Consider the following 11,585-nt stretch of genomic DNA (forward strand, 5'->3'; position numbering starts at 1 on the left):
TTTTGCTTTGTTCACAAAATTGAACATGTTATCCAGGTTATACTCTTAAATGTCATTCTAGAAATCCTGATACCTCTGCTCTAACCTACATAGTGTTAGTGTTTTTGTTTTTGGATGACACTGCACTAAATGTGTTTTCTATTGTACATGGTGTGCTTGTAAAAGCTTCTTTAATTGTATTTTCTTGATCACATAGACATAGAGTTTCCAAACCACGCCCCACCAAGCTACAGTAAAGGTTTGTAAAGTTCCTGATAATGTCAATAAACCTTTGAACCTCAAGTCCACTGTCACCTCTTCAGGCTATCACACAAGTACTTTAAGTGCATATGAATGCTTGCCAGAGAGTAAAGAATATGCGACTGGAGTATTCACGCCATGTAAGACGTCCTTCTCCGTGTTACAACAGCCTGTAAAAACTGTGTGTCTGAGGTCTATATTGTCACAACTGCCTCTCATCACCAGTGCCTGTCTTCACGCACTTTCCCGTCGTCTGTTCTGTGCTTGTTTCAGGGATCAGGTCAATGGAGTCTTTCTCTGGCGATGCAGAAGAAAGCACTGATGATATTCCAGGTGAGATTATTTGTCATGAAGTTTTACATTAGCAAATTGTGGTGAAGAGAAAACAACTCCTTGTCAAAAACGAGTAATCGGAGTAAAGGACTTGGTCGAAATAACATTAAAATGTGACTAGCACACACCAAGGGCCATTTATTGTCAATGACAGATCACAATCTACAGCACAAGCTGACATATGTCTGATGATTCAATTAGAAAAGATCATTAGATAGTTTACAGGGTGCGGAGATGAGATTATGTGAGTTCTACTTGTGTGTGTGTATGTGTGTGTATGCGTCTGTGACCTGGATTTTCTCCATCTCGATCTCTGTTAGGACGCAAAAAGTCCAAACTCAAGTCTCTGAAAACCCGTCTCTTCGGGAGAAGTAAGAGAACAGGTGGAGAGGGGAACATCAAACTCAGTCAGTCGGCCAGTGACATCACTGCAGGAAAGGGCCTCGGGTCAGATGAAGATTTGGTGTGAGTGTCTACATGATAGTAAAACTTATAAATGTTTGCTTTACAGCTCTATTTTCTGCCCATATTTCTAGTTTAGCCCTTCAAACGGTTTCTGTTTTTCCTATCCTGCTGCCTCAGATGCTCCCAGGGGATGATGGGATCGCGAGCATTGTCCCATGACAGCATCTTTCTGGCTGATCAGGTCCTGACGGACACTGAACCGGCCAGGGTCTTATCCCAGGAGAATGTTCACAGCAAGATCAAAGCTCTGCAGGTATAAAATCGTATTCTAGGCATTTAGGAGAAGTGAGCCTTTTTATAAATGTAGTTTAAAAAACACACCTGCTTTGGTATCATAGATTAAGCTTCAGCAGCAGAAGATGCATTTGGGGCCGCCGCCTCTGGTTCTGCCGATCAGACGTCCGGAGGACCAGGGTAGCCGCTCAGAGGATGACAGTCTTCCTCACAGCCCCCCTGAGGTCTCAGGGAGTGATGTTACATCCCAGGAAGCCTTCAGCAAGGTGATTAATCATCTCATTTAAGTGATACTTGCCCAGTTACCTGCATGGTTAATCAGTATAAATTTATTTACACAGAAGAATAAGATGCTTTGGGCCTGTTTGTTTTTTCATGGGATTTGTTTAAAATATAGAATATTGGCAGCCTTATCCTTTAAGATCAGGCAGGTAGGACAGAACCAGGTTACAGTTAGGTATTATAGAATGAATGCAATGAATAAGTATCCTAAGAATAATGCTAATGATTTTGTTGCCTTATTCTTTTTAGGCCATATCCCAGCCATCCTCTCATCCACTCTTGACCAAGTATGCGCCCTCGACTCCATCCCATCTTTTACCTCTTATTGTCCCCTCCATTTCCTCTGTTATCGAGCCCCCCTTGGACTTCAGCTCTCCAGCTCAGTTCACCCCCTGCCTGGATACCTCTGCTGCACGCCACCGGATGTCTGTCAAGCCGAGAAACCAGAGGGCCAGCACCAAGAAGAGGCTCGCTACAGTGAGTTACCTTACCTACTGTTTGTCAAACAACACACCGCACACCTCCATCACTTCCCTAACCTTGCCATCTTTTTCTTTTTTTAGCAGACTGATTCTAGGTCTCACTCACACACCCTGAACAACATTGACCACTGTGAGTCTGTGAAAGAAGAAAAGCAGCAGCTTGGTGCTCAGGACGATGTGACAGTGGAAACAGAACAAGGAAAGACTGACATTCCTGTCACAGCTCAGCATCTTCCTTCAAAATCCCCAGAAGTGGCACCAGTCACACGAGAAGCAGCACCCAAACCCTCCAGTCTAACGTTTTCCCAACAGGACCATGCTCCTCTGGGGAGAGCGCCCTCTGCTCCCTCACAGGTACCTTGGGTTAAGCCTCAAAAACCAGTGGATGTAACGTCCAGTGAACGGCCACATACATCCTGTATTGAGTCAGAACTTAAAAAGAGAGGGGGGTTTGAGATACAAGTAATGTCCCAAGACAAGAAGAATACTCTAAAAAAGGTTGAAATGGCTGAAGACCCCTCAGACCAGCCCTCCACTACCTTTGGCTCAGTGGTGGCTTTCAAGTCCTCCTCTGTTCACCAGCAGGTTCAAGGTGAGATAGAGAGCACAATAGGAATAAAGAGACTTAGCCCAGGATCTGGGTCCTTCCATCTCTCCATCACCACTGCCAAAAACCGAGATGGAGAGAGACCCCGATCAGGCAGTTTTGTGGGAATGCTGGAACAAGCTGAAGCCAAGCACAAGACTGTAGGGGGAACAGAGGATAAACCCTTTTCAAGCTTGGGCCCCTTTGCTGTGGGAAGACTGAAACAAGAGGGAGCTTCGCCCAAAAGTTCAGTACTTGTCAGGAGGGACAGCCTCAAAAAGATAGAACCAGACACAGGCACTGAGTCGGGGGAGAAGGTGGAGAGCAGCCGGGAGGAGGTGGAGGAGGCAGTGGAAGCACAGGAGGTCCAGGAGGAAGAAGGAAAAACAGCATTTGGTATCAAGCTACGCTCAACATCTCAGTCGATAAGATTTCGGTCTGACCCTACTACGTCTAACCATCTTTCTAAGCCACCAGCATGTGAAGACCAGTCTGACAAACAAAAAAGACAGGAAATAAGCGATAATGTTACCAACATGTCTAAGAAGCTGCCGACAAACGTCTCTTGTACGCCATCCACCTCTGGAGATGTCAGAGTGACAGGTGAGTTTCTGAGAAATTTGATTCTGTGCTACCAGCCAAGGTTTAAAACTGAAATCCACAGCCATATTTCTAAACTCCTTGTAAGGTTAAACATTGCACCGGCACACATTATAATAGTATATCTGTGAAACGAGATGAGTTTCACATAGTAAATGATCTCTCTAGAGCGATAAGATTTTTACTGATCACAAGGGACCTTTGTACTCATTAAAATACCACCCAAGCTAACTTTAACAGTGCTGCCAAGTGTGTCTAACAGATCTGTGTCACTCCTTAGATCCAACCCCACCTGACTCCTCTCTTCCAGTCAAGAATAACCTGCCATCTAAAGGCGATCCTCACATCATGCTTGCAGAAGTCCAAGCAACTTCCTCAGACCCCAGAGAAGAAGAAACTGCCCTAACAGTGCCTCAGGAGCCCCAACCTGCCCCTCAAACAGCCTCATCTGAGGTGTCCTGGATGAGCCTGGCAATGGAAAAGACCAGGAGCCTTCAGCAACTCTTTACTAGTAGATTCCCCAGAGATTTTACAGGCGTGCAGACTGCAGCTCGACCGCAAGTGCAAGTGCAGCCGGTGAGTCAAACAGAGACACAGACTGGTGCACAAATGCAGACAGAGACTGTAAAAACGCAACAGAGTACAACACCAGTGCAGGCTGCAAATCAATCAACTGATAAAGCAGCAACAATACCAAGTAGAAGTCAAGCACAGACTGTGAAACCATCACTGATGTCAGTGCAACAGAAGGCATCACCAACATCTGCTGGTCTGTCAAACACTTCTAGAGAAGCACAAACGTCAAAGCAAACCAATGAATCCCAGTCACACCCAAATACAACTCAGTCTGCCTCACAGTGTCCGTCTCATACACCTGTACAGACTAACCCATGGACAACCCAGTCTCCCTTGTGCTCTTCTACGCAAACAGAGACCTCATCTCAGTTTACACAAAGGAGTGCCGCCCAGTGGCTTGCACAATCTGACCTTTCCACGGGCCAGCATGCCACTTCCCAACAATCTCCTTGGAGGGGTCATCACCCCACCAGCCAGCTCAAACCTGCAGCTTCCATTTCTACCACCTCGTCAGCCACAGCTCCTCCCCCAGTGTCTGCTTTGGGAAGAGTGGAAAGAGAAGAAAACATGCAGGAAAAAGAGGGTCCCTCATTCTCAGGAAGACGAGTAGTTTGGGCTGGGTCTGTGAGCGAGAAGGCTGCTTTTCTGGAAAAACGGGCAGAGTGGACCACTCCACCTGGAAACAAGGGGGTTTGTGGTACTTCTTTGTAACTTTGAAACCCAGAAGTGATTGCAGACTACTTAAAGCATAAGTGGTATATTATAGTTTCTTCTTGTCAACCAACTGATTTCCCTACCGTGTCTATAGCACTCAGGCCCACACCCATTTGTTCCTGCTGAAGCAGGTCACCTATATAGTTTAATTTTCATAAAAAGCAAAGACACTTCCTTTAACGGCTGGGCACTGTATTTCTTAGCAAACATTCATCAAACTGAAGTAAAGAAGGCCATTTGTTTAGGACTACTTTTAGCTACAGATTTGGTGCCCTAAAAAGTATTTTACGACACCAGAATGGTGTATTTAGGATTAACTGAAAGTTAACTACATGCACCCATGTTCAGTGAATTTGTTTTCTCAGGTGGAACTGAAGAAAGCTCAAACTGAAGTGCAGACATCAGGTGAATCCCCCACCATGGCCAAAACAACACCTCTAAGCAAAGACTCAAAACCAGAAGGAAGGCAAGCGGTAAAACCTGCAGGTGTGTTAATCATAATGATGCCTGTAGAAATACAAATTGGTGTTCAGTATCTCAGTGTTCAGTGTTTTTTTCCTTTAGAGTCAAGCCCCACCAAAGTTCCAGACAGGCCTCGTGAGGACAAATGGCTCCGGAAAAACATGGTGTCTTCGTCGCCCTCATCGTCCCCCACACAGCCATCAGTGTTGCAGTCCATATCTGACAGTGGCCAGCCGTCTTGGATGGAGCTAGCGAAGAGGAAGTCAATGGCATGGAGTGACAAGACCATGGACTAAGAAGGAAAAGAGACAAATATACAGGGTATGGAAACAAGAATATGAACAGGACCTGCAGACAAATACTGCCTTCATCAAGGTTAATGAGCCGAATGTTTGAGAATGTCAGAATGATGTTGGTACGACTCCATGGTAATTTATGTTGTAAGGGTTTTGTGTTTGTGTAATGAATGGTATTTAATTGTAAAGTATTAATGTTATATTGAAAGATAGACGGTGACAGTATATGTTCAAAAGTTCACTATAATCCCTTTCCACCACAACCACTTTAAGGTGAAGGGTATTTCTGAATAATATTTTGTCTGATACAGCATTTCACAGCTGTTCTGTTAAATAATAAAACTTTTTAATGTTAATTTTTTTATGTCATTTGTTAAGTCCCATTATGTGAGATGGTTAAAGCCCAGTATACATTATGCTGCCTTAATATCAGAAATTAACTAGTACAACTGAATGTGAAACTAAAAGACACTAAAATTTCAACTAATTTAATTTTAGTGTCAGCCAGTGCAATAATGTCCCTGTGTGATATACTTAGTAATAATGTATAAATATATGATGGGAAATTCATTTGCTCACTGATTTGGTGTACAGCCCTGCCTGCAGGCCAGATCTGTACTGTGCAAGGCTGTACTGAAGGTGGATTATGTTAATAATCTTAAACCTAAGGGCCTTTTTTTCTTTGAACACAGATCAAATCGCAGAACAGATCGCTGCAGAAAGAGCACAGGTGTAAATAATAAAATTAACGATTGGGTTCAATTTAGCTGTTTAAGTTTCAGGGTCCTGGCATTCTTCATGGATCACTGTCACCGACTCTTGACTGGAACAGAGCCATCATTGCTGTTATTAGTAACACCTGTGCTTTTCCTTCTGTTCAAAATGCAGAGAAAAGAATGAGCATTCAAAGACCAGACACAGCTCTGGTTCACCCACACAGGTGTTTCCAGTTATTTTTGCCTGATTAAAGCTCGGTCAGGACTGTGTGGGTGTGTACAGAGTGTACTTGATTGCTATCACTACCAGCTGGGTCTATCACCTCAGTCAGTCGGTTTTGCACCTATTTGCTCAGAGATGAGTGGAGAACAAACTGATTTAGCAGTTTATTTGGTTTTCAGGAGTTTTTGGAGAATAGGTAGAAGTATCCAGTATTTCATGAAAAAAAGAGGAAAATCAGACAAAAACAGGACAAATAAATGTGATTTTTGTCTTTTATCATTCCTTTAACCATTGTAATCTGGAGGGTCCTGATGCTCAGGTTAGGAACTACTCATTGAGCCTATATAAAAGCATCAAATTTTCTCAGCACACCAAAGGTTGGGTAAGTAAAACATAATTTGGAAAGTAACAATTATCTCTAGATGACTTCTTTTTTTAAAGGCACCTTGAGGAATACACCACTTACATTTTATAGAGCAGTTTATAGTTTTCAAAGTACTAAGGGGTCCATGATTAAAAAAACAAAACAAAAAACATTTTAATGCCAAACAAATGTACTATAGAACTTCTTAAAGGTGTTTAATTAGTGAAGCATGATCCTGCAGGACTGCCACAATCTACAGAAACCAGAAAGACTATGCATAGATGTCCTGCAGGACGGTGAATGCTGCAGAGGGAAATTACAAAATGTCCTGTAAGAGAACAATATCAGAATCTAATCCTGCAGGAATGTAGTAATTTAGTTGTGTAGCAGTGACATGTAGTGAGGGTAGCAGTGTAGTGGGATACAAAAAAGAAAAAAAATTCTCTCTAAAATCTAGTGGAGTGAGAGTAAAATCCGCAAGTACCAAAGAAAAAAATCTACTAATCAACTCAGAAGTCAACACAATGTTTTTGCAGAGCTTCTCTACTGTAGCGTGTTATACTGCGTGTAAATAGCAAGTTTTTATGTCCTTAATGAAGGAGCTTCAGTGGGTTGACTATAAAATTAATTTCCCTGCTTTGTCAGTAGGGGTCGGTGTAGACAGGGTATGCTCTCTATCTTACGAAAATCTCCTCGTGTTACGAAAGCACATACACGTGAGTTTGTAAACAAGAGAGTGGGTGGATGAGGGCGGCCATTCTCCGAGCTCTCAATGACATGAAGGCCCGTCACTTTCCCCTGGCAGTACTTGCCAGTGTGCTGTGTCTGTGTCAGAGCTACACCCTGAGGAGCTCGGTGTCCTGGGTCGTGTCTTCCAACGACGTGGTGGAGGACGCGGACCTATCGGAGGAGGTCGCCCCGGCGTTGCTGGTGGACAGTGCGGGGCTGTGGAAGCATGCTTATCCGTCCTCCGACGTCCTCGGGGACAGCGTGGAGAGCCCCGGGGAGCTAGGCAAGCCCGAAAACGACAATGTAGCGCAGCTTTCCTCTCGTTTGTTTTCATATCGGCTGGAGAAGGTGAAGAAGTCCCCCGGCAGCTCGCCTCCCCCGCACCAGGAGACCGCCAGGACTGCCAGATACATAGCTCACTACAGTGATTGGGGACACCTGTCCACCATTTCAACTCAAGACAAGGTAACACACGCAGAGGGGGAGTGGTCCAGATTTAATATGTAGGTTTTCACTGGGCTGGGACATCCTAATGAATGTGTGAATGCAAGTCAATGCATTTCAGTAAAAGGGTTAGCCAAGGAACAAGATTCAAAATCTTATTATAATGAATCAAACACTGATGGCACCTCAGTAGAGCCAAGACTGCACCATAGGTTTTTACAGATACTGAGGTACAGAGATGGAAAGCAAAGTACATTTACTGAATGTACTTAAGTACATTTTTGAGATACTTCGACTTGAATATTTCCAATTTATGCATCTTCATACTTACACTTAAATTACAATTACATTTCAGGGCATAATATTGTGCACTACATTTAACCATAGTTTCTTTGAGTTTACATATAAAACGTACAGAATTTGATGCATAAACATGGATTTGAGACCAGTTATGTTGCTGATTAGCCGTGTTGTTGGAGTTGTGTATTCTTATACTGGGATTCATTCAAGGTCATTGTGTGATATAACTGGAATGATTAAGTTGGAATTTTGTCACAGGACAAAATTAACAAGAAATCCCCCAAAGTACCCAAAAAGTTGTTTTTTTTAAATCTATATGGGACTTTGGAGGTGCTGTAATCTGAAAGGGACCAATATGTTTAATGAGTACTATGTTAATTATTTTTTACTGTATTTTTACACTAGACCTCAGGGCAATTTCATAAGTGCACGTAATGGTTAATTGTTGTTTGACATGAAAGAAACTGCAGATTTTGTAAAACAATACAGTTACAAACAAGTCTGGATTCTCATATTTCTGACATAGGGTGGGAATTGCCAGTGTTTACATATATTATTCAAACTCAACCATATGAATATTCATGTTGATTTCCTTTTCTTATCATAGCTGATCTTAGCTTTCATTTGCTGGAATGCTGGACTGGACTGCCGCATATGTGACTGTGTAAAGAATTTGTCTTTTAGTCATAGCTGTAACAGTCATAACTATAGAAATGAGTCATAGCTCTAGATATGACTGTAGCAAGTGTTTTAGAAGCACTGATATGAATCAGCCCCTCCACCCTGAGATAATTTTGAAAACACCTGAAACTTTTCTATTAATTTGAAAGCTTTTCAATTTTTTATCATTTTTTAAAAAATATTTCTTTATTGATTGAAGGATCTCTACACGATGACTTGAAAGCTGGTTTGGTGGAGTGTTATTTATTCTTCCAGTAATAGATTATGGTTGTATTTCTCTGTAACAAGATTTTTGGTAACATCCTCCTTTTTGCACAGATCAAAGGTCTCCCCTTTGGGAACATCTTCTCAGTCAGTGATGGACCACTGGACAACAGCACTGGAGTTATCTACTTCTATATGACTCCAATGGACAACAGTGTGTCAGACCTGAAAAGTAACCCTTATGCTTCTCTCACCTTCTCAGAGGCAGAGGGGGAATTCTGCAGGTAAGCCTCAGCTTTTAATATGCTCTACTGAAATCATGATTGCATTAATCTGCTAAGGGGTCCCAAAAACATTAAATAGCAAGTAATGAAAATCTTAAAACTAACTAACTTAAACAAGGGCTGTCTCAACCCATAGCCTCAAGATTAGATAGTGAAGCATGACCCTTTGGCTACAGGACTTGTTTTAGTGCTTATTTTCAAACAGTTATTAATATAATTAGTACAAACCAGTTGACACACAGACTGGAGCTTGTGGGGCCTCGGGGCAGTTTCCCACTTTGGTTTGCTGGTCCAGCCATTGACTGAATTATGACCGTGAATTTCTGAAAAGGGAAAATTGTGTACGTGTGTGGGTGTATGTTTCAATGGTGACATGGTCTTCTGTGTCTCAAGGCAAATGGTGTATGATCCAGAGGATCCAAGATGTGCTCGACTCACACTAACAGGGAAGATGGTGGAGGTTGCCCCAGAGGAGCTTGCTTTTGCAAAAGAGGCAATGTTCTCAAGGTAACTGAGCTAATGGAAGATTTATTAGTGTATGAATGCATGTTGACTTCTTTCAACCTTAAAAATGCGGGGAGATATTTGGCACATGTTGCAGTTTAACCATGTGTTGCTGTTTTTTGTAGACACCCTGTGATGGCAAAGTGGCCAGTGGGACACAAGTGGTTCTTTATGAAGCTGGAGTTGATCCAGGTCTGGCTGCAGGACTGGATCGGAGGCACATCATTCATTCCAGTGGAGGACTACTTTAAAGCTACACCCTTCTGAGAATATCCTTCCTTCTGCACCATGTCAGCCTACAGAAACGGATTAATTCAGCTGTCTACACCACACACACGTCCCTCCAATAAGGGGAGACAGTTCCCAAAACAGCAGTGTTCAAAAAATATTTTCAACATTTGTTTCAATTACTGTTTCTGTTTTAACTTGTGAAGGTGAATATTCTTCACACATATTTTTTCCGTTCAACTCAGTGTGGTATGTGAATGTATCAAAAGTCAGTAAGCTTATTAAATGTGATGGTCACAGTCATCACAGCTGGCATAGAAAATTCTGTGTCATTAAATGTATTCTTTTTAAACACTGATTACTATTTTATTGGTTTGCATTAAACTGTGTGCTGTTTGAAAAATAAATGAATGTTAGCACACAAAATTGTTGTGCATACTTTTTAAAGAAAAAAAATATATATACTAAGCTGTGTGGTTATTTTTAAAAATGTAGTAGCTGGAAAAAATTAAGGCAACTATTAGTTCAAATCAGTTATTAGTGAGACTGTATGATGGCTTTCATTCGTATCACATTTAATTAGCACATGTTCATCTCCATTTTTGAGAACTTTGCGGACACCTTGTTCAGTTGGTTAATTCATCTGCGTGGTGAAAATCATGATATGATCAAAAGCCCTACAACTTTTACTTAGTGGACCTTGAGTTGAGATTGTTTTACCAGCTGCTGCTTTAAAGGTCAAGAATGAACTCTGATCCTAAATCAGCTATATGCTCTGATACTGAGCGCACGCAACTGATCAAGGGAAGCATCATAATGTTATCTGATTCATAACCACAAAATGTGATGTGAGTAGGGAGTAGTTCTGCAGTCATGCATAGTGCAGGACAAGACTGGGTGTGAGCACAAAAAGAATTTATAGAATTTTTTGTTTGATAATCCTCACTCAACATGTTGATTATCAGAAATAGTTTTAACTAACATTTAAACATAAGACATCGTCAAATGTGAAAATGTGTCTTGGTGTTAATGCAGCTGAAGACACGGCCACTAGATGGTGTGGTTTCTACTTTTAGAGTGAAGAGTTGCTGGTGGAGAACAGAACTTGGTTACTCTAGAGCAGAGGTGAGCAGAGGTCAGCAGATAGGTTTCAACCATGGCCCTTGGTTTTAGGTATTTTGACCTGTAATAATGGCCAGACTGTGGCTTTAACAGTGAAGAGCTTGCCTGCCAAACTCCCAGAGTGAAACTCCCCTTTGTCACTTCTCTATCCATGCACGCCATGTTAATTTGGGCTTTAGGGAATAATAATGGACATTTGTCTCTGTTTTCTGACACTTTATACAATAAACAGTCAACAGTTATTAAAGAAAATAATTGAAAGACTTATTGATAATAAAAGTAATTGTTGGTTGCAGGTTTACAATTCTGCAGTCTTGTCCCAGGTCGTCTGTTTTACTTTAAAAATAGAGATAAAACTAAAGTAATTTGATAAAGCGTAACTTTTACATCAGACTGGGTCAGTATAGATATACAACAAGAACAATGTATAAATAATAAGTATAAATAAGTACATTTAAACAAAGTCTTAATCCGTATACGTCCCTCATTGCTCATATTGTACCTCAGTGGTGTAAA

At 41.7% G+C, this 11,585-nt stretch overlaps 2 protein-coding genes across 2 annotated transcripts; both read left to right on the forward strand.

Annotated features, from left to right (window-relative positions):
- Positions 1–524: 524 nt before the first annotated feature.
- cracdla (cracd like a) lies at positions 525–5,458 on the forward strand. Its single transcript, XM_041057724.1, has 9 exons — positions 525–573; positions 894–1,038; positions 1,156–1,291; positions 1,377–1,538; positions 1,804–2,031; positions 2,118–3,225; positions 3,503–4,488; positions 4,878–4,998; positions 5,077–5,458. The coding sequence occupies exons 1-9, from the start codon at positions 525–527 to the stop codon at positions 5,268–5,270; spliced, it is 3,129 nt and encodes a 1,042-aa protein (XP_040913658.1). The 3' UTR covers positions 5,271–5,458.
- Positions 5,459–7,276: 1,818 nt separating this feature from the next.
- Positions 7,277–10,373, forward strand: creg2 (cellular repressor of E1A-stimulated genes 2). Its single transcript, XM_041056347.1, has 4 exons — positions 7,277–7,767; positions 9,046–9,215; positions 9,609–9,722; positions 9,845–10,373. Exons 1-4 carry the CDS (start codon positions 7,318–7,320, stop codon positions 9,984–9,986), a joined length of 876 nt encoding a protein of 291 aa, XP_040912281.1. The 5' UTR covers positions 7,277–7,317; the 3' UTR covers positions 9,987–10,373.
- Positions 10,374–11,585: the final 1,212 nt, after the last annotated feature.

The sequence above is a fragment of the Toxotes jaculatrix genome, chromosome 15 (genome assembly GCF_017976425.1).
Source record: "Toxotes jaculatrix isolate fToxJac2 chromosome 15, fToxJac2.pri, whole genome shotgun sequence".
NCBI classification, from domain to species: domain Eukaryota; kingdom Metazoa; phylum Chordata; class Actinopteri; family Toxotidae; genus Toxotes; species Toxotes jaculatrix.